This window comes from Schistocerca cancellata, chromosome 7 (assembly GCF_023864275.1).
Source record: "Schistocerca cancellata isolate TAMUIC-IGC-003103 chromosome 7, iqSchCanc2.1, whole genome shotgun sequence".
Classification (NCBI taxonomy): Eukaryota; Metazoa; Arthropoda; class Insecta; order Orthoptera; family Acrididae; genus Schistocerca; species Schistocerca cancellata.
The window spans coordinates 15,556,898-15,581,345 of NC_064632.1; the positions used below are offsets into that span (position 1 = coordinate 15,556,898).

At 42.4% G+C, this 24,448-nt stretch overlaps 1 protein-coding gene across 1 annotated transcript in view; it reads right to left on the reverse strand.

Annotated features, from left to right (window-relative positions):
• Positions 1-229: 229 nt before the first annotated feature.
• The window catches only part of LOC126092539 (odorant receptor Or1-like), a 131,124-nt gene continuing 106,905 nt past the window's right edge, over positions 230-24,448 (reverse strand). The window contains exon 6 of the mRNA XM_049908192.1: positions 230-362. Within this exon, the coding sequence (XP_049764149.1) occupies positions 300-362 (63 nt within the window). The 3' untranslated portion in view covers positions 230-299. The remainder of the gene's footprint in view (positions 363-24,448) is intronic.

Here is a 24,448-nt window from a genome sequence, read left to right on the forward strand (position 1 = left end):
AGGTTCAGTCAGGCAGTAGAGACATGTCATCATATTCAATTACAGTTGAAAATCTGCTCTTTCTCAGTAAATGACCATAGTGTACACCACTACATCTGCAGTGACAATCATAAAAATAACACCTGCACAATACTCCACACAATAATTAATCTGTTTTTCATTTTATTTAATTTGAATGATACAGTTATTCTATACTAGTATATCTCATTGTGGTACAAGTAAAAACTTCTCTTAACTAAGATTTTATTTCTTTGTGATTATCTATTGGTTGGCTACTTTGCAGTATTACTGATCCATTGTTAATCACTTCTGCCTCGAACTTGGTACATCATGTTGAAGATCGTGTATGACCCATTCAGCAACTGCAAAGTAAAATTATTTGTATCAAAGGAAAATTCAGCTGAGAAAATTATTAAATTATGAGGCAGAATTTCTAGCCAGCACTTACATGCAAGTAGCAATATGGATAATATCACCGGCAGACACATATAAAAGTAAAAGTGGCATACTTCTTAGCTGTCAGAACTAATAGTTCCTTTGTAGAGGAGAAGAAAGGGATATGTTGTGTAAGGACAAGTCACTCAGACCGCAAGATGAGAGAGAATACTCGTACTCTGTAATGAGAATGAGGGTAGGCAAAGTCCTTCCCTTTTATCCTTTCCCAACATACTATCTCTCTTCTCCAGCAAAGAAACTACTAGCTAGTGTGTCTATTTTACTTCTTTATGTAATTCACAGTACTATACAATTCACTTCCTTATGTTTATAACTGGTCAGTGCTCATATCTCTGTATACACTGTAAAATATGATACTTACATTAAATTCAAGACTCAATCCAAGCATAATTTTGTATTCATTGTATTTCTGACAGCAAAAGTTAATCTTATTTTTTAATAAAAATAAATAATACCTGAAAATTAAAATGAGCTTTCTTTTCAGAAAACATAATTATTTTTCATACTCCTAATTTAATTCAAAATAATAAATGTATCTTAAATTATCAGTGTCATTCTATAATTTGTTTTGTGTAATAATTTGCCAAAATTTGTAACACAAGTATTTAATTGTGTATGAAACTCAGTGGATGTAATAGATTGATTTATTGTAAGATTGCTGAACTGCAACTTCTTTTGTTGTTCTTATTTATTTATTTAACAAGTTATAGTTGGAGAATTATTGTATGAGTTGTTTTTAAGTAGCTGCTAAAGAGATGAATAGCTGTTATATTTTAAAGAATTAACTGTAGAAAATAAAAGGGATGATGAGGATATAGAAACCAGCAGTGTTCAAATTTTCATAGCAGAACAATGACAAGTGTGCACATCCCATTCTCTCCTGCCCAATTCTGTGATGACATTCCACTTCCACTTCAGGGGCTGACATAGTGTGTGCTGAGCAGTTGCTTTCACCACCATGATTGACAGTAAAGTTCTCACCAACCACTGATGCTCATGTGTTGACAGTATAGTGTCGCATGTGCATGACAGCAAGGGAATTTCAGATTCTGCACCAATTATCATGTCATTTGCAAGTCATGTTTCAATGAATCATATTTTCAGTAAAGATCTACAATTTTAGATTTAAGTATTATTTTGGATGTCCATCTCACTTAAAGTAGTTGGCCAAACTTATAGATATGATTCATAAAACAATACTGTGAGAAGGAAAGTCATTACCATATAGCAGAGATGCTGAGTTGCAGATAGGCACAACAAAAAGACTCTCATGATTAAAGCTTTTGGCCATTGGCGTTTGTCAACAATAGACACACATGTGCACACACATACACTCACTCAAACACAACACACACACACGATTGCAGTCTCAGGCAACTGAAATCACACTGCGAGCAGCAGCACCAGAGAATGATGGGAGTGGCGGCTGGGTGGGAGTAAGGATTAAGCTGGGGCAGGGAGGGGGAGGGATAGTATGGTGGGGGTGGTGGACAGTGAAGTGCTGCAGATTAGACAGAGGACAGGGGAGGTGGGCGGAGAAATAAAAAGACTGGGTGTGGTGGTGGGATAATGGCTGTGTAGTGCTGAGTGCTGGAATGGGAAAGGGAAGGAGCTGGATGGGTGAGGACAGTGACTAATGAAGGTTGAGGCCAGAAGGGTTACGGGAATGTAGGACGTATAGCAGGGAAAGTTCCAACCTGCGCAATTCAGAAAATCTGGTGTTGGTGGGAAGGATCCATATGGCACAGGCTGTGAAGCAGTCATTGTACTGAAGGGTATCATGTTTGGCAGCATGTTCAGCAACAGGGTGGTCCACTTGTTTCTTGGCCACAGTCTGTCGGTGGCCATTCATGCAGACAGACAGCATGCTGGTTGTCATGCCTACATAGAATGCAGCACAGTGGTTGCAGCTTAGCTTGTAGACCACATGACTGGTTTCACAGGTACCCCTGTCTTTGATGGTATAGATGATGTTAGTGACCGGACTGGAGTAAGTGGTGGTGCCCTTAATCGGGCAGGTAGGTTAGAAAATTTAAAAAGGGAAATGGATAGGTTAAAGTTAGATATAGTGGGAATTAGTGAAGTTCGGTGGGAGGAGGAACAAGACTTCTGGTCAGGTGACTACGGGGTTGTCCGCCCCAGTAGCTGAGTGGTCAGCGTGCCGGATTGCCGTCCTCCGGGCCCGGGTTCGATTCCCGGCTGGGTCGGAGATTTTCTCCGCTCAGGGACTGGGTGTTGTGTTGTGTTCATCATCATTTCTTCCCCATCCGGCGTGCAGGTCGCCCAATGTGGCGCCGAATGTAATAAGACCTGCGCCAAGGCGGCCGGACCTGCCCCGCGAGGGGCCTCCCGGCCAATGACGCCAAACGCTCATTTCCATTTTCCACTACGGGGTTATAAACACAAAATCAAATAGGGGTAATGCAGGAGTAGGTTTAATAATGAATAGGAAAATAGGAATGCGAGTAAGCTACTACAAACAGAACAGCGAACGCATTGTTGTGGCCATGATAGATACGAAGCCCACACCTATTACAGTAGTACCAGTTTATATGCCAACTAGCTCTGCAGATGACGACGAAATTGAAGAAATGTATGATGAAATAAAAGAAATTATTCAGATAGTGAAGGGAGACAAAAATTTAATAATCATGGGTGATTGGAATTCGAGTGTAGGAAAAGGGAGAGAAGGAAATGTAGTAGGTGAATATGGATTGGGGCTAAGAGATGAAAGAGGAAGCCGCCTGGTAGAATTTTGCATAGAGCATAACCTAATCATAGCTAACACTTGGTTCAAGAATCATGAAAGAAGGTTGTATACATGGAAGAATCCTGGAGATACTAGAAGGTATCAGATAGATTATATAATTGTAAGACAGAGATTTAGGAACCAAGTTTTAAATTGTAACACATTTACAGGGGCAGATGTGGACTCTGACCACAATCTATTGGTTATGACCTGTAGATTAAAACTAAAGAAACTGCAGAAAGGTGGGAATTTAAGGAGATGGGACCTGGATAAACTGAAAGAACCAGAGGTTGTAGAGAGTTTCAGGGAGAGCATAAGGGAACAATTGACAGGAATGGGGGAAAGAAATACAGTAGAAGAAGAATGGGTAGCTTTGAGGGATGAAGTAGTGAAGTCAGCAGAGGATCAAGTAGGTAAAAAGATGAGGGCTAGTAGAAATCCTTGGGTAAAGAAATATTGAATTTAATTAATGAAAGGAGAAAATATAAAAATGCAGTAAACGAAGCAGGCAAAAAGGAATACAAACGTCTCAAAAATGAGATCGACAGGAAGTGCAAAATGGCTAAGCAGGGATGGCTAGAGGACAAATGTAAGGCTGTGGAGGCTTATCTCACTAGGGGTAAGATAGATACTGCCTACAGGAAAATTAAAGAGATCTTTGGAGATAAGAGAACCACTTGTATGAACATCAAGAGCTCAGATGGAAACCCAGTTCTAAGCAAAGAAGGGAAAGCAGAAAGGTGGAAGAAGTATATAGAGGGTCTATACAAGGGTGATGTACTTGAGGACAATATTATGGAAATGGGAGAGGATGTAGATGAAGGTGAAATGGGAGATATGATACTGCGTGAAGAGTTTGACAGAGCACTGAAAGACCTGACTCGGAACAAGGCCCCCGGAGTAGACAACATTCCATTGGAACTACTGACGGCCTTGGGAGAGCCAGTCCTGTCAAAACTCTACCATCTGGTGAGCAAGATGTATGAAACAGGCGAAATACCCTCAGACTTCAAGAAGAATATAACAATTCCAATCCCAAAGAAAGCAGGTGTTTACAGATGTGAAAATTACCGAACAATCAGTTTAATAAGCCACAGCTGCAAAATACTAACACGAATTCTTTACAGACGAATGGAAAAACTAGTAGAAGCCGACCTCGGGGAAGATCAGTTTGGATTCCGTAGAAACACTGGAACATGTGAGGCAATACTGACCTTACGACTTATCTTAGAAGAAAGATTAAGGAAAGGCAAACCTACGTTTCTAGCATTTGTAGACTTAGAGAAAGCTTTTGACAATGTTGACTGGAATACTCTCTTTCAAATTCTAAAGGTGGCAGGGGTAAAGTACAGGGAGCGAAAGGCTATTTACAATTTGTACAGAAACCAGATGGCAGTTATAAGAGTCGAGGGACATGAAAGGGAAGCAGTGTTTGGGAAGGGAGTGAGACAGGGTTGCAGCCTCTCCCCAATGTTATTCAATCTGTATATTGAGCAAGCAGTAAAGGAAACAAAAGAAAAATTCGGATTAGGTATTAAAATCCATGGAGAAGAAATAAACACTTTGAGGTTCGCCAATGACATTGTAATTCTGTCAGAGACAGCAAAGGATTTGGAAGAGTAGTTGAATGGAATGGACAGTGTCTTGAAAGGAGGATATAAGATGAACATCAATAAAAGCAAAACAAGAATAATGGAATGTAGTCAAATTAAGTCGGGTGATGCTGAGGGAATTACATTAGGTAATGAGACACTTAAAGTACTAAAGGAGTTTTGCTATTTGGGAAGAAAAATAACTAATGATGGTCAAAGTAGAGAGGATATAAAATGTAGACTGGCAATGGCAAGGAAAGCGTTTCTGAAGAAGAGAAATTTGTTAAAATCGAGTATAGATTTAAGTGTCAGGAAGTCGTTTCTGAAAGTATTTGTATGGAGTGTAGCCATGTATGGAAGTGCAAGATGGACGATAAATAGTTTGGACAAGAAGAGAATAGAAGATTTCGAAATGTGGTGCTACAGAAGAATGCTGAAGATTAGATGGTTAGATCATATAACTGATGAGGAGGTATTGAATAGGATTGGGGAGAAGAGAAGTTTGTGGCACAACTTGACAAGAAGAAGGGACTGGTTGGTAGGACATGTTCTGAGGTATCAGGGGATTACCAATTTAGCATTGGAGAGCAGTGTGGAGGGTAAAAATCGTAGAGGGAGACCAAGAGATGAATACACTAAGCAGATTCAGAAGGATGTAGGTTGCAGTAGGTACTGGGAGATGAAGAAGCTTGCACAGGATAGAGTAGCATGGAGAGCTGCATCAAACCAGTCTCAAGACTGAAGACCACAACAACAACAACATGTACTAATGAATTCTTATCTTGGTCAGAAAAGCGTTATTGATGTATGTGAATCAGGTGATGACTGTATTGGATCTGAACTAGGTAGTATTTTTTATGTAGATGTGAATGAGAGCTGTGAAAAAACTGAGGTTGGTAGGTCTGAGACTGGTGGCTTATTGCAGATTGATGTAGGTGAGGTAAGTGACTTTGATGGAGATGAAACTTGTATTGTTAGTCATGTAGTTGATGAAGTAATTCTGGAGGAATATGATGATGATGTGCATCAGGTTTTTGTGGAGTTTAAGAATAATGAAGTTTCAGAGTTTTTTTGTGAATGATGTTGACAATATAGGTAAAGTACAAGATGTAAGTGATATTGTAAGTGAGAGTCATGGTATAACAGTCCACTCAAAACAGTTTTTCATCAATGTCATGCAGGGTAATGATCCAAACACCAGGGTGAGTTATCTGTGAGCCTATAGAATGAAGGCGAACACCTTCCGAAGTTTGTTTGGGAGCAGATTGATGATAACATAGATAAATGTGCATCCTGGAATAAGTTAGCTGTGGTCAGTCAAAATTCGTATCCAAATTGGTGGAACAAAGTGAAAAAAGATCTAAGAAGGAAGTGTAAATTTGGCAGTAATATATTTTGTGTTCCTTCTGTATCAAGTGATGTTATTTGTGATATGGAATTCATTCATTGTGTTCAATCTTTACCTAACAACATGAGTAACCAAAGTAATATTATAATACCAGTAAAGTTGATAAAACCCTGTAAAGACAGTGATGATGTAGAATTTGATGAAATTGAAAGTGATCTTCTACATGAATTGTCTAACAACAGAGAAGATTATTATGATTTTGGGTGTCCTTACATTAAGATTAAGATTGATCGGTGGGAAGGTAACTATCTGACTGATACTGGAAGTCTGGTTTGTGGTATATCTGAACAATTTAGAGATAAGGTTAGGTATAGTAAGAATTTTGTGAAAATGCTCATTGTAGGTGTCAAGATAACAGCAGCTACATGTAAGCAAAGCAAATTGGTAAAATCTCAGATACTTTGTGGCGTCGGTGGGATCAACACCAGTATCGATCTCAGCATCATCTTTGAACTGAGCAAAACATTATCTTTGTGTAGTTCCGCCATGCAGTTCTGTATAAGCCTTTCTTGTGTGAAGATGTGAATAAATGAACTCCTGATTATAAGGTGTTGTTTGGTGTATCTCACCCGAGCATCCACCTTACTGGTGACCCCAAGTTGTAACGTCTTCCGTTTTTGCCGTTTTATTGTGTCTGCGGCCTCCGCGTCGGTTATTTTTGCGTGTATTACATCAACACAACATTTGAACAATGGCTTCGGCCCAACACCTAACGCCAGATTTTGTGATCGACATGCATCATGTTGCGGGTGATGTACTCCCACCAGGACTGCAACACGATGCCTCTCACTTGTCGATTACGCTGATTTTGCCGGACGTTTTCGTACCTGCAACAATAAGTGAGGTTAGGAGTGTGCTGATTCCAGCTATCAGACGCCTTTGTTCCCGCCACATGTGCCCTCCCTCGTCGACGGTGCAGTTAGCTCTTACGGATCTCCATGCAGTGCGGGATCATGCCAATTTTTGCAAATGCCTTTTTTGGATAACCTACCACCACCAGGACAACGGTTTGCCACGCCACAATCCGTGCAGTACCACATGGATTCCTGCCACGTGGCCAGAACTGCTTTGTTCACAGGTCAACCTCCTCAGCATCTGACCACGCCCGCGCCTGCCTCGGCTCAGCATCAGCACATGCCTTTCTGCTTCAATACCTCGGCCTGCAACAGGAACAATGTCTTGTTATCTGTGCCTGACCTCCATCTCCATCCTACTGCTACGCCTCAGTGTGTTGTGCCACGTCATTCACCTTATCCGCACACCGTTTTGAGTGAAGTGACTATGAACAGTGAAGATTCACACATTCCGCCCAACGTTCGACATCATTATCCTCACTGTGCTTCTGGACATCCCCCACCTCCACAGCTGCCCTGCAACACAGGTGGCTCCAACTCTGATCTCATGTTGAGTTTTCTGCGGACTGGCATGCGTTTTCAAATTTTGAACTTTTTCTCACCTGTCACCCCCGCGCTGGCACCAGTCGAGCTTCCGCTCCCATTCTCAGCACATCAAAGTGCCTCATCCACGTCAGTCTTCTGCGACACATCAATCCGAACACACCCGCATCGTGTCGAACTTCCGCAACCTCAATTGACACATTACGGTGTCTCACCCGCGTCAGCCTTCCGCGTCGCGACGGATCACACTCAACCACAACGCGTCACCTTCACGCTGCCACCCAACCAGCCGCTGTCGCCACATACCCTGGAGACACACTCTCCTGGAATACTCCAGCAACAACAGCTCGTTTCAGACAGTGCCCCGACGAATTCAACTCACCCTGTTCTTCCGAACGTTCTACATCGCCTACCGACGCTGCCGCCGTTCAATTCCAACAGGGCGACAATCTGGTTCAAAATTGTGGATGAAGTGTTCGACCATTTCAAACTTGATGAATCAACCAGATTTCTGTGCCTTATCACCCACCTGCACGACCAGGAGGACTTGATTGCTGACCTGGTCAACGCCCCAGACTCAGCTACCCGGTACACTCTAACCAAAAAGACAGTTCTACGTCGACTTGCGCACTCAACAGAGACAGCAATACGGCAAGTGCTCCACGTCGAGCAACTAGGCAAAGACAAACCTTCACAACTTTGGAGACGGCTACGGGCCCTGGTCAGTGACAGTCTACTGTCCGACACAGCTCTCCTCGCCATCTGGACAGATAAACTATCTCCCCACAACGAATGACAATTGCTGACTAACTACATGATGCATCACTGCTCTATTTCAGCAGCCACTGCCTACCTGGCAAGTCTCAGGTTCAGGCTCCTTGTCCCGCAGCCGGGGCCGCACTGTACCAACTGTTCCGCTCGCTCCGGGACACAGTATACCAACAGCTGGGACGTCACTGGTTCCACCCTCGGTCGCGCCCCCTCCTGCAACCAAACTAGCTGTGGCCACCGAAGCTCAGCCACCAGCTCTGGCAACGAACTTTCCGCAGGAAATGCAGCCACTCTACCCGTACTGTTACTTCCACACACGGCTTGGTGAGGTGGTACAGAACTGCAAACCACCCTGCTGCTTCCCAAAAGCCAATCGCAGGTAGGTACGGGTGCCACCTCCTGTGCACAACATGACAGGCACCCCCCAGTAATTCATTCTGTCCGGGAACAATCGGATAATTACAGACGACTTTATATTAAAGACTTTTTGTCAGGATACTTTTTCCTAGTGGACACAGGCACCAATGTTTCACTGCTGCCTACGTCTTTAGTGTCGTCGAACATCCACCCTCATCATACTTCACTGCAAGCTGTGAATTCTACTAAATTACAATGCTCAGGTTCAACCTCCCACGTCATCTCACTCTCCGCCAACTGCAAACTCGAGTGGACTTTTTTAGTGTGCAATATTGAGGAACCTATACTAAGCATTGACTTATTGCGACACCACAAACTTTCACCGGACCTAGTGCAAAACAGTGTGTTTCATCATCCGTCCAAAACTCACTTCCCCTGTGCTCCATTGAGCAAACCACCCCGTGACACATCGGTCCAGGCTCATCTCATCCGTACATGCTCGTCTCTGTCGATGACATTACAAGAAACAATGCACAAGGGCCTTGTCGAGCTTGGAAACGTCCCTCGCCTATGCAAGGAAAACTTCGAGCTCTCCCTCTGGCTCCACAAAACTTGGCTCCAGTTATCCGATGCAGCAAAGGAATTACAGACACTGCAGCACGGACAGAGCAAGGTCATTAAGTTTGCCGAATCTGCTTGTAGTCCCAGCAATTGAGCCTCTGTGTGCTTACCTCCCGCTTCCCCTCGCAACTGTGCTATCAAGTCTACCATAACGTGTACTGACAGTTCCATGGGACCCCCCCCCCCCCCCCCCAGCATTTGAAACTCGGCTGGACACGAGTGTGCATGCAGGACGAGCGGCACGTGTTCCCATGCTGACAGCTCCTACCCCTCCCCTCGTGGACAGCACCTCAAACTGTGCAACTTCGGCTCCTGTGCATCGCCGTGCAACCGCCATTGACAACACAAACAGTGCACTCGCACCTGCCACAGACCGCGCCCTCAGACAATGGCCTCACTAACACTTCACAAGCTCTACCGAGCTCACCCGGCCACAGTGCCACTGCTTCGGGCCAGCGGCCATCTTGTCACGTTGACTCCTGGGACACTTCGCCGCCTCGGTTCCCGTCAGATCCGCCTAGTGGCTCCGAACACCACGACCTCGCCTCGCCTGCCCTACCCGCCTCACATTGTAAAGTAACCGCCTATCGTGCCGCTGGCAACATTTTCGTCGTCACCAATGGCTTGCTTCAAAAGCTTTGCCTAATGCCAGGCCCCCCAATCTCCAGTAAACCACGTCGACTTTGTCCCGAACGCCTCTCTGACCTTAAAAAGCAGATTTCTGAACTTCTAAGCTCCAGTGTCATTGAACCCTGTGCCAGTAGCTGGTCTACGCCCATTCATATGACACCCGAGAAAGACGGGTCCTGGCGCATGAGTGGAGACTACCGTCAACTAAACGCACGAACAATTATGGACACCTAGCCCATACCCAACATTGCCGACTTTACCAGTTCCCTCGCAGGTGCAACCATGTTCTCTGTCAGTGATTGCAAACGGGCCTACCACCAGATCCCCGTGGCTCCTGAAGACATCGAGAAGACAGCAATCACCTCCTCAATCGGGTTATTTCAGTTTCGATTCATGCCCTTCAGCGTGAAAAATGCAACCCAGACCTGGCAACGCTTCATCAACGAAGTGCTATTCGGTCTAAAATTCTGCTTTGCATATCTTGATGACAATCTCGTGTTCAGCTCCTCCATCGAGGACAACATTTGACATATGCAAACTGTTATGAACACTCTTGCAGCAGCAGGCGTCAAGACCAACCAAGACAAATTGCAGGTACATCAACCTGCTGTCACTTTTCTTGGTTTTCGGGTCTCTGCCGACGGCATTTCACCATCCCCTGACAAAGTACAAACAATACTAAACCTACTCAGACCTTCGTCATTCAAAGAGCTCCAGCACTTTCTGGGGACGATTGATTATAATCAACCCTGTTGATTATCGCTGTCATCTACCTCCGGATGCGGAGATTCAGGCTCCATTGATGGATGCCTTGGCAGGCACCAAGACTTCTGGATCTCGGCCCGTTCTATGGACCCCTCCTATGACTGCCTCTTTCACTGCCCTCAAAAATCTTCTTGCCAGGCCCTGCACCATTGCGCATCCTCATCCCAATGCACAGCTTTTCATCACCACAGACGCAAGTGATACTGCCATCGGCGCTGTCCTTAGCCAGACAGTCGACGGCCAAACTTCGCCTCTGCAGTTCTTCTCGCGCAAGCTCACCAATGCACAACGGAAATATTCTGTGTTTGACAGGGAGTTGCTTGCGGTCTACAAAGTGATCAAGCATTTTAAGACTGAGGGACACCCTTTCTATGTTTTAACAGACCACAAGCCCCTGGCTGTGACCATTTCAAACCTGCCAGTTGACCCGCCTCCTCGGCGTTTCAGATACACGGACTTCATATCTCAGTTCACCACCGATGTCAGACACATAAAGGGTGCTGACAATATAGTTGCTGCTTTCCTTTCACGAGTCGACGCCATTCATTCGCTGTTAGACCTCTCTGAACTGCCTAACCTCCAACCCACTGACGAGGACACACAAGACCTGATTTCAGACTCTACCTCTTCACTACACGTCGTCCGCACCACCTTCCCTGGCATTTCTGGTGAGATCTGGTGCAACGACAGTATGGGCATGTTACGCTCCCTCATCCCAACCATGCTGCATCGAGCTGTCTTCAATGCACTGCATAATTTAGCCCACCCCGGTGTTCGTGCGTCAACCCACCTCCTAGCGGAGTGCTTTGTGTGGAGAAATGTGAACAAGGACTGCCAGCAATGGGCACACTCCTGCATCACATGCCAACACTGCAAAGTACACAAGCACACTTCACCCCCTCCCCCCCACCCCACCCCCCACCCCCTCAGCGCCTTTTCGATCCCTCTTGGGCGTTTCCAGCATATTCACATTCACATTGTCGGCCCTCTCCCCCCCTCCCCCCCCCTAACAGCTTTCGTAATGTTCTCTCATCTATCAATTGAACAACTCACTGGGTCGAGGCTGTCCCCTCCCCTATATCACAGCAGAAACTGTTGCTCGAGCTTTCGTCGAGTCATCCGGCGCATCCATACCACAGCATATCACCCGCAAAGTAACAGGCTAGTTGAGCGCTGGCACCGCACTTTCAAGGCGACTCTTCGATGCCGTGACTCTCTTAGGATGGAGGCCCTTCCCCTTGTGCTACTCGGCATTTGTGTGATCTATAAGCAAGACACAAAGGCACAATAGCCGAGTTCGTATACGGCCAGAACATTGTTCTCCCTGGGGAACTTGTGAGCCCTTCTGCTTCTCCCCCACAGTCTGACTTACCTTCCTTCGTGGACCGCGTCAGACGCCACTTCATCTACCTCCACATCCCTCCGCCGGCCAGCCATTCCCACCCTAAGGGTCATGTTCCAAAATCTTTGAGCAATTGCGAGAATGTCGTGCTCCTAGATGACACTGTCCGTGCTCCCCTCCAACCCCTATATACCAGCCCGTACCGAGTCCTCCGGCACTCAGCCAACACCTATGACATCCAGATGAACGATTCAGCTGTTACAGTCTCTCTCAACAGACTTAAGCATGCTCATGTCGAGCCCGCTTCTACCCCCCTTCAGGCCACGACCATGCCACTCACTGTCGTGGCTCACGACGCTCCGACCACTCCCTCCATGTCGGACTTACTCACTCAGTCGAGTGACTTCCAGCTCCAATCGTCAAGCTCTTCTCCGACCTCGCCCTCTACTCCGGTCTCACGCACTCCGGCGAGTGATCACATGCTCCCCATGTCGAGCTTACCTACGATCACGCCCTCGCCGCCGGGCCTTTCTCCGGTCCCTTCGACCTCTCCCCCGTCGCCTGCCTCGCCTTGGTGAGGTTCCTCGTGCTCCCCGTCTTGAACGTGCCCTCGCTCGAGGCGTTTGTGCCTGTCCCCCTGGATATAATCCATGACATCTCTATAATACTATGCGATGACACACTGTTCATCGTGTGTTTCCCTTCATCCAGTGCTCATGACACAACCTCCGCCATTCCCTGCCACCTGGTGAAATGTGTTCCCCTCTCGTCCGACGTCGACCTGGACATGCTTCGTGTGTTTGCCACATCCACCGGAGACGTCAATGTCGTCGCTCCGTTCCTCCTGCAAACTGCCGGCCTACCTGTTGTCGCACGACCAGCACGCCCAGTACGATGCCTGGTGTGCTTCAACGACTTCCAGGTTCGGTGGCCGGACCTTCCTTCATGACATCTACCCACACAGCTCTCCGACGACGCTGTCGAGCTGACCGTGGTCCGGCTCCCACGGGCCACCCCTGCCGACACCATACTCACTCCTCCCCCCCCCCCCCCCCCCCCCCCCGGCCTCTCAGGAGTACACCGTACTGTGGGGAGGGGGGGGGGGGGGGGCTATGTGGCGCCAATTAGATCGACACCAGTATCGATCTGAGCATCATCTTTGAACTGAGCAAAACATTATCTTTGTGTAGTTCCGTCATAAAGTTCTGTATAAGCCTTACTTGTGTTAAGAGGTGAATAAATGAACTCCTGATTATAAGGTGTAGTTTGGTGTATATCACCCGAGCATCCACCATTTAGTGTAGAAGACAAAACCTTTGAACATGAATACTTAGTGATCCATAGTCTGGAAGAAAATATAATTCTCAGTATAGATTGGAGAGTGAATGTTGAGGCATGTTTTGGATGGAGTGTACAGAATTGTTTATTTTGGAACCTAAAATTAATGTCCTTACATTAAGATTAAGATCAGTGGGAAGGGAACTGTTTGATTGATACTGGTAGCCCAATTTGTGGTATATATATGAACATTTTAGAGACAAGATTAAATATGGTAAGAATTTTGTGGAAATGCCCACAGTAGGTGTAAAGATAAGAGGAATTACAGGTAAGCAAGGTAAATTGGTAAAATCTCAAGTACTTTTAACATTTAGTATAGAAAGTAAAACCTTTGAACATGGACGCTTAGTGATCCCTAGTCTGGAAGAAAATATAATTCTCAGTGTGGATTGGATAGAGAAAGTTGAGACAAGTTTTGGATGGAGTGGTAAAGAATTGTTTATTTTGGAACCCAAAAGTAATACTTAGGTGAAAACTAATTTCTGTTCCTTAAACTGCAGGAAAAGTTGCAACTATTTGCAAAACATTGTGAACCAACGCGAGTACCAAGTGTTTAATGATGTAGATTTTGATGAGACTGAGGATCAGGATTTTGAAAGTGTAGTAGAATCTAAAGTAAGGGAAGCTACAACTCTTAATGACAAACCAAAGGAACAACTTAGGAATATGTTACTGGAATTTAGAAATATGTTTAGTGAAAGACCATGGAAAGTGAGAGACTATCAGTGCATGCTTTACCTTAGGGAACATCAACCTTTCTTTCTCAAGCCATATAATACATTGCTGTTGTGGTCTTCAGTCCTGAGACTGGTTGATGCAGCTCTCCATGCTACCCTAACCTGTGCAAGTTTCTTCATCTCCCAGTACCTACTGCAACCTACATCCTTCTGAATCTGCTTAGTGTATTCATCTCTTGGTCTCCCTCTATGATTTTTACCCTCCACACTGCCCTCCAATTTAAATTTGTGATCCCTTGATGCCTCAGAACATGTCCTACCAACTGGTCCCTTCTTCTCATCAAGTTGTGCCACAAACTCCTCTTCTCCCCAATTCTATTCAATACTTCCTCATTAGTTATGTGATCTACCCATCTAAATCTTCAGCATTCTTCTGTAGCACCACATTTCGAAAGCTTCTATTCTCTTCCTGTCCAAATTATTTATCGTCCATGTTTCACTTCCATACATGGCTACACTCCATACAAATACTTTCAGAAACGACTTCCTGACACTTAAATCTATACTCGATGTTAACAAATTTCTCTTCTTCAGAAACGCTTTCCTTGCCATTGCCAGTCTACATTTTATATCCCCTCTACTTCGACCATCATCAGTTATTTTGCTCCCTAAATAGCAAAACTCCTTTACTACTTTAAGTGTCTCATTTCCTAATCTAATTCCCTCTGCATCACTCGACTTAATTCGACTACATTCCATTATCCTCGTTTTGCTTTTGTTGATGTTCATCTTATATCCTCCTTTCGAGACAATGCCATTCCATTCAACTGCTCTTCCAAGTCCTTTGCTGTCTCTGACAGAATTACAATGTCATCGGCGAACCTCAACGTTTTTATTTCTTCTCCATGGACTTTAATACCTACTCCGAATTTTTCTTTTGTTTCCTTTACTGCTTGCTCAATATACAGATTGAATAACATTGGGGAGAGGCTACAACTCTGTCTCATTCCCTTCCCAATCACTGCTTCCCTTTCATGTCCGTCGACTCTTATAACTGCCATCTGGTTTCTGTACAAATTGTAAATAGCCTTTCGCTCCCTGCACTTTACCCCTGCCACCTTTAGAATTTGAAAGAGAGTATTCCAGTCACTATTGTCAAAAGCTTTCTCTAAGTCTACAAATGCTAGAAACGTAGGTTTGCCTTTCCTTAATCTTTCTTCTAAGATAAGTCGTAAGGTCAGTATTGCCTCACGTGTTCCAATATTTCTACGGAATCCAAACTGATCTTTTCCAAGGTCGGCTTCTACCAGCTTTTCCATTCGTCTGTAAAGAATTTGCGTTAGTATTTTGCAGCTGTGACTTATTAAACCGATAGTTTGGTAATTTTCACATCTGTAAACACCTGCTTTCTTTGGGATTGGAATTATTATATTCTTCTTGAAGTCTGAGGGTACTTTGCCTGGCTCATACATCTTGCTCACCAGATGGTAGAGTTTTGTCAGGACTGGCTCTCCCAAGGCCGTCTGTAGTTCTAATAGAATGTTGTCTACTCCCGGGGCCTTATAATATACCATCTTCAAAAAGGAAAGATGTAGAGACAGAAATTCAGAAAATGAAAACATTGGGTGTAATTGATAGAAATAGGAGTGCTTACAATAATCCTTTATTTGTGGTAATAAGAGAAATGGTGGAGTGAGAATTGATTTGTATTTTAGACATCTTAATAAATTTCTTATCAGAGAGAATGACCTTCCTTAGAACATAGAAGAGCTGTTACACAAATCTGATTATGTAAAATGCATGAGTAGTTTGGACTTGACTTCTGGATTTCACTAGATCCCACTTAATATTAATTCTAGAAAGATACTGCATTTTTGTAAGGAGGTAAGTGTTTTAAATACTGTGTGGTGCCACATGGGCTAAATGTATCTGTAGCTGAATTCATAAGAGCTCTAGATTCTGTCTTGGATAGTGAAGTGAGTTCAAAATTAATAGTGTATGTCGATGACATTCTGGTCACTGAAAAGACTTGGGAACAACATTTGAATCTTTTAAGATGTGTTTTCAAAATTGGAATCAGGAGGCATGCCTTTGAAAATAGGTAAGTGTAAATTTGGTGTGGAAGAAGTTAAATTTTTAGGACATGTTATATCTGAGAAAGGAATTACACCTGATAAAGAGAAACTTGATGCTATTGCTAATTTTCCTAATCTTCACAACAAAAAACAGCTTAAATTATTTTTTGGGTTAACTGGATTTTATAGAAAATTTTGTGGCAGCCAGGCTTTGATGCTTCATGCCTATGTGAACTTTTGAAGAAGAATACCATTTGGGATTGGAATCCAGAATGTCAGGATACTTTTAAAGAGACTGGAGGACAATTGTGTCAATGTAAGATATTGTTCAGACCAGATTTGTCTCTTTCTTTTAGGTTATGACAGATAGTAGTGATGTTGGTTTGGGTGCTCATTTATTTCAGGAGGTTAAAGTTGACGGTGTTATTGAACACAGATCTCTTGCATTTGCTAGTAGAGTATTGCAGAAGCATGACAAGACATACGCTGTAACTGAAAAAGAACTTTTGGCTTTTCATTCAAAAAGTTTAAAAATTATCTACTAGGTCACAATGTCATCATCTATACTGATCACAAAGCATTGTGTTATCTTCAAGTGTGTTAGCTGTACAATAACAGAATTACTTGTTGGGCCTTGATTTTACAGCAGTTCAATTATGAAATCAGATATGTTAAGGGCACAGGCAATGTAGTTGCTGATGCTTTGGCTAGGCTATCTTTAGGGAGTGAATAAGCTAGGTGTGAAAGAGGAAAAGAGATCTAAAAAATTTGCAAAGACGTCCGCAGGTATCAATATCATGATCAAAATTGGAAACTGGTTAAGAGCATATTGGGTAAGAAAGGAGGAGAAAAGACAGAGCAGTATTATGAGGTACACAAGGGTATTTTATTCAGGAGACATAAGAATGATTCAGAGGGTTGGAAACTATGTTGGCCAGAACAGTGTATTGATACTTTAATTACTTATACACATGAGGGCTTTGGTCATTGTGAATCAACCAAATACACGCAAAAGATTCAGGAAAACATCTGTTTTCATAACAAAGGAACGAAAGTCAAGAAGAAGATTTCCAAAATTTCCAGCTGTGACAGATATGTAAGAGTGAAGGTATGTAAGTAACCAAACAAGTAGAGACCAAATAAAAACATATTGCCTAATAGTGACCTAGATCTCATGTCTGTGGACATTTACGGACCTTTGCCTAAGTCTAAGAATGGATTTTGTTATATTTTTTTGAAGTTCATAAAGCTGTTTCCTCTTAAGAAAGCTACCAGTAAGCAAATCATCTCTAAGTTTGAAAACATATATTTTCATAAGTTGGGTATTCCTAAAACAATTTTATGTGACAGTGGTTCTCAGTTTACATCACAAGCTTGGAAAGATTTCGTTGACCACACTAAAATAAGGCATATTCTAACCTCGGTGTATCATCTGTTGAGTAACCCTACAGAAAGATATATGAGAGAGATTGGTAGACTGTTTACAACATATTGTAGTAAGAATCGTGCCAGTTTGATAGAGTATTTCAGTGAGTTTGAGGATATTATGAACAGCTTACAAAATTCTTCAACAGGTTTTTCACCATCTGAAATCATGTTTAATCCCTGACCAGTTAACTTTATTTCTGAGAATGTTGAGTTTCCTCCATATAAAATTCTGTCACTGCACGAGAGGGAAGAGTGTGACAGGGAGATGATGAAAAAGCAGGGGGATAGGAGAAAACAGAGACATGATAGTAAAGGTAGGTTTTCTAAGTTTGAAGTAGGAGATCTTGTGTCGGTGAAAGCCAGAGAGAAATCAAAAATGTTGACACCTGAGATAAAGAAATGTTTTGATATTTATATAGGACCATTCGAAATTCTTGAAAGTCCACATGCATACAGACATGTGTATCCTAAATCTAAGAAGTTGTTTGGATTATGCAATATCACTGAACTGAAAACTTATAGACACGATCCATAAATATCTAAATTTCTTCTTCTTCTTTCTTTCTATGTTTGGGTCATCTAAGGACCACGCACCCATTTCACTGCTTCCTTCTTTGTTGTTCTTTTTCCTCCAGTATTCTTTCATCTTTTCACTATGTATCCTTTTTCTCTCCTCGAGCCATTTTGACCCTGTATTCTTCTCCCTCCTGCCTTGAAATCCTTCCATTTTTAACACTTTTCTCTTGAAAATCTCTCTTTCTGTTGCATCTTTTTCGCTTATGTTGTTTCTTTCCAAATCTTTCCTAACTTCTTGAATCCAGGCTATTGTTGACTTCTTGTCCCACTGATATATAAGAATCTGTTTGGTTAACCTGTTGACTTTCAATCTGTGTAAGTGTCCAAAAACTAGCAGTCGCCTCTTTCATAGTGTTTCATTTATGTTTTCCATATTGTGATAAATTTCTTCATTGCTTATTTATTTCAATACCTCTGTATTTTTTGGTGGCCCAAGTATTTTTCAAATGATTTTTCTTTGTAGGACTTCAAGTTTGAGTAATTTGTAGTTCAGTACTAAACATTCACTTGCATAAAGACATTTTGGTTTTACTACTGTATTGTAGTGCTGTATCTTCAAATTTTTAGACAGACATCTTTTGTTGTAGACATTCCTAGTTATTCCATAAGCTCTCTCCATTTTATGTACTCTTTCTTCTACAGCAAAGTTTTCTAAGCCATTTTCTTGGATAATTTCTCCCAAATATTTAAATTTATTTACTATCTTTATCTGGCCAATATCTGCTGCAAGGGATCCCAGAGCATTTTTTATATTTGCCATAAATTTTGTTTTTTCTACAGATATTCTTAAACCTGCTTTATTGGCTATTTCTTCTAATAGATTGATTTGTGTTCCAGCATTTGTTAGGTTTTCAGAAAGAATGGCAAAATCATTCACAAACGCTAAACAGTGAATTTCAATACCTTTGTTTTTGGTCCCCAGTCTGACTGGCGATAGCTTCTGTTCTTTTAGTTTTTGTTTCCATTTCTCTTATTATTTTCTCTAGTATGCAGTTAAAGAGGAATGGAGACAGGTCATCACCTTGCCTTACACCTGTTTTTATGTTGAATTCCTTCGATATTTCACCCCAAAACGTTACTTTTGATTTGGAGTCTGTGAGCGTTTCATGAATAAGGTTTGCTAATTTAGATTTGTTCTTTTTCTTTTTTGTTTCTTTTTCTTTTTCCATTGTCAGGAATGTATTATGTAAGATGACGTGATTTCTTAAGTTCTGTCTTATCTATTGACTGAGTTTAAATCTATGACACACTATGTTTGGAGGTTCATACAACTATATGTTTTGTAATAGATTTGTGCTTTATCACTTTACTAGTTCATTTTTTCATTATACTTAGCTCTGTTTATTAAAGTTTCACATGTGAACACCTTTTAATCCTGTCTGACGTAAATCCTGTATACATGCTTTTGCACTTTAAATAGGGAGAGTATATGCCGTGTGGTGTGAGGAAGGGATTGAGCAGCATATTTAGTACACAAAACAATGTTTCATGATTTGGTGTGAATGCTAGACAGGAAATTACCTATCTGTTGGATCATGTGATGAGAAATCTGGGGAGGAAACTGAAAAATGTGGATGGATGCACTCCCACTCTCCTGTATTGGTGGTCCAGCCAACTTAAAAGAGATCATATGTGATGGGTAATGCACTCAAGCATCTGTCAACTACATCAGTGAAGACGAATGCCTCACCAATGTGCTGCCGAGATGGTTGCACTATCGGTCAGAGGGTGGCATTCACATATCGTACAGTCGTTACGTCGCCTTCCATAACCACCAGCGGCGTACGTCGGCCCCACATAATGCCACCCCAAAACATCACAGAACCTCCCCACCCTGCTGCACTCACTGGACAGTGTGCCTAAGGAGTTCAGCCTCATTGGGTTGTCTCCAAACACATCTCCAACAGTTGTCTGTCTGAAGGCATATGCGACACTCGTCGGTGAAGAGAACATGATGCCAACCCTGAGCAGTCCATTTGGCATGTGGCTGGGCCCATCTGCACCACACTGCATGGTGTCATGGTTGCAAAGATGGACCTCGCCATGGATGTCGAGAGTGAAGTTGTGCATCATGAGCCTATTGCGCACAGTTTGAGTCATAACATGACATCCTGCGGCTGCACAAAAAGCATTATTCAACATGGTGGCATAGCTGTCAGGGTTCCTCCAAGCCATAATCCATAGATAGTGGTCATTGAATGCAGAGCACCCCTTAGCGGCCTGAGTGAGGCATGTCATTGACAGTTTCTGTCTCTCTGTATCTCCTCCATGTCTGAAGAACATCGCTTTGGTTCGCTCCGAGACACCTGGACACTTCCCTTGTTGAGAGCCCTTCCTGGCACAAAGTAACAATGCAGATATTATCTAATCATGGTATTGACTGTCTAGGCATGGTTGAACTACAAACAACACAAGACATTTACCTCCTTCCTGGTGGAATGACTGGAACTGATCAGCTGTCAGACCCCCTCCGTCTAATAGGCACTGCTCATGCATGGTAGTTTACATCTTTGGGTGGGTTTCGTGACATCTCTGAATGGTCAAAGGGACTGTGTCTGTGATACAATATCGACAGTCAATGTCTATCTTCAAGGAGTTCTGGGAACCGAGGTGATGCAAAACATTTTTTGGTGTCTTTATTTAGTTCCTTTTCTGAGTCTGTCCAATTGTAATGTCACTGGCAAATCTGATACAGTGAACATGCATACCATTAAGTTTGATTACAATATATTATCAATATTTTAGTGAAATTAAATACAATTACACAAGCAAATGACCATCATGGCCCAATCGTGGAAGATATTTCAGAGAGAGGTAATGGAATGCTGGAACAAGTTAAGAAATTTTATTGTAACATAATGCCATGATGATTAGAAATATTTACTTCAGTTCCAGAAAAAATACATGTAATATATGCTTAAGTACACAACTTAAAACTATCGTACAAAGAGTTAACAACATGTCCACAGAGCAGGTCAAGATCTTGAACGAAAAACTTGAACAATAGGGTAAAGGGACATGCAGCTAGACAACAAAATGTGTGAGCTGGAAGTAATTTTAAACTATGATCTTAAGGAGATTTCTGTGCTGTGTATCAGTGAGCACTGGCTTCAGGACACTCAGATTTGTGTAGCAAATATACCAGACTTTAACTTAATAAGTAGCTTCTGCAGGGAAACTGGTAAATGTGGAGGTGTATGCAACTATGTTAGAAATAATGTTAAATCTAAAGAGGTAAAACTTAGCAAGGTGAAGTGTGCAGAAAAAGATTTTGAATGTTGTATTTGTGAACTTACAGACTGTCAAACCATAATTGCTTGCATCTATAGGTCCCCATCAGGTGACCTTACCCAATTCTTATATCATATAGATGATCTTTTAAATGAATTGAGAGGCAGGTCAAAATGCACAATAGTTCTTGGTGACTTTAACATTAATTTTGACATAAGTAATAAAAACAAGCTAGAATCATTAAAACTGATTGACACAGACAACATGCAACCTACTGTGCAGGAAATTACCAGACATGGGGATGGGTCTGAAACAACACTTGATCAGATATTTACCATCAAACAAAGCTGGGAGTACAATATTGAAGTAACAGATACAGGCTTTTCTGACCATATGGCTTTAAAAATGATGAAAAGGAATGAGAACAATAAGAAATGCACAGTCACTGAAAAATATGTAGGTACAAAAAAAGACTTACTAATACAAACAACATAAGTGTATTTAATAGTATGCTAAAAAGGGTGCACTGGGGCATAGAACAACCTGATCATGTATACAAAAATTATGACAGTTTTCTCACTGATTATAAATATTGCTATGATGTAGTGTTCCCCTTAAAAAGAATTAAAGTCAGTGAGAAGATAAACACATGGGTAACACAATGGATTAATAAATCAGCACTCACCCTTAGAAACCTATGCAAACATGCTAAAATAAATACAACAATAAAAGCATACTACAGGCACATAGAAGGGTGTATAGGGAAGTTTTATAGGCAGCAAAAAGGCTAAGCAATTCATACAGTAACAAGGGAAGCAATAAATCAAAATCGATTTGGAAGGTTATAAACAATAGCATGTTGTTGTTGTTGTGGTCTTCAGTCCTGAGGTAAAAGCTGAGTTAGGGAACTATGTTACTGCACACACTCCATACAGAAAATTCCTGGGTATATGGGTGAATGAGCACTTGAGATGGGAAAAGCGTCTAGAAGTTTTGAATAAAAAACTAAGTAAAGGCTGCTATGTGCTAAGAATGCTTCGGGAATGTTGCAACACTGAATCATTGCTGTGTGTTTACTATACTTATATGAATAGTTTGCTCAGATATGGTGTGATCTTCTGGGTAAATACAGGTATGGTCAAAAAAGCTTTCAAACTTCAAAAAAGGGCTATTAGAATAATGAAAGGGGTTCCCTGCAGAGCATCATGCAGGGAAATATTTAAAGAATTTAAAATAATGACTCATCCTGTCTTACACATTTATGAATGTGTGTGCTTTCTGAAAACTCACAAGGAATTGTCAACATTAAATAATCAGGTTCATAACCATGAAACAAGGAACACAAATAATTTTCACAGAGACACCCACAAAGGAGTGCTGTACCAAAAAAGTGTAAACTACCAGCCCAAAATACTTTTCAGTGCATTGCCTTCTACAGTAAGGAAAATTAAAGAATTTCAGAAATTCAAGGTAGATCTTAAACAATTTTTACTAACACATAGTTTTTATAACATTGAAGAATATCTGAATATGTAAAAGTAATATTATTTATATACACTGACATAAAATATTTGTATTTATTACCCAAGTTTTTGAAACAAATTAAATATAAGAAACTATATTGTTATGAATATAATAGAGGGAAATATTCCATGTGGGAAAAATATATCTAAAAACAAAGATGTTGTGACTTACCAAATGAAAGCGCTGGCAGGTTTATAGACACACAAACAAATGCAAACATACACACAAAATTCAAGCTTTCACAACCAACGGTTGCTTCGTCAGGAAAGAGGGAAGGAGAGGGAAAGACGAAAGGATGTGGGTTTTAAGGGAGAGGGTAAGGAGTCATTCCCATCCCGGGAGCAGAAAGACTTACCTTAGGGGGGAAAAAGGATGGGTATACACTCGCACATACACACATATCCATCCGCACATACACAGACACAAACAGACATTTGTAAAGGCGAAGAGTTTGGGCAGAGATTTCAGTCGAGGCGGAAATACAAAGGCAAAGATGTTGTTGAATGACAGGTGAGGTATGAGCAACGCCAACTTGAAATTAGCGGAGGTTGAGGCCTGGTGGGTAACAAGGAGAGAGGATATGCTGAAGGGCAAGTTCCCATCTCCAGAGTTCTGATAGGATGGTGTTAGTGGGAAGTATCCAGATAACCCGGATGGTGTAACACTGTGCCAAGATGTGCTGGCCGTGCACCAAGGCATGTTTAGCCAAAGGGTGATCCTCATTACCAACAAACACTGTCTGCCTGTGTCCATTCATGTGAATGGACAGTTTGTTGCTGGTCATTCCCACATAGAAAGCTTCACAGTGTAGGCAGGTCAGTTGGTAAATCACGTGGGTGCTTTCACACATGGCTCTGCCTTTGATCGTGTACACCTTCTGGGTTACAGGACTGGAGTAGGTGGTGGTGGGAGGGTGCATGGGACAGGTTTTACAACGGGGATGGTTACAAGGGTAGGAGCCAGAGGGTAGGGAAGGTGGATTGGGGATTTCATACGGATGAACTAAGAGGTTACGAAGGTTAGGTGGACAGCAGAAAGACACTCTTGGTGGAGTGGGGAGGATTTCATGTAGGATGGATCTCATTTCAGGGCAGGATTTGAGAAAGACGTATCCCTGCTGAAGAGCCACATTCAGAGTCTGATCCAGTCCCCGAAAGTATCCTGTCACAAGTGGGGCACTTTTGTGGTTCTTCTGTGGGAGGTTCTGGGTTTGAGGGGATGAGGAAGTGGCTCTGGTTATTTGCATCTGTACCAGGTCAGGAGGATAGTTGCGGGATGCGAAAGCTGTTTTTAGGTTGTTGGTGTAATGGTTCAGGGATTCCGGACTGGAGCAGATTCATTTGCCACGAAGACCTAGGCAGTAAGGAAGGGACCGTTTGATGTGGAATGGGTGGCAGTTGTCATAATGGAGGTACTGTTGTTTGTTGGTGGGTTTTATGTGGACGGACGTGTGAAGCTGGCCATTGGACAGATGGAGGACAACGTCAAGGAAAGTGGCATGGGATTTGGAG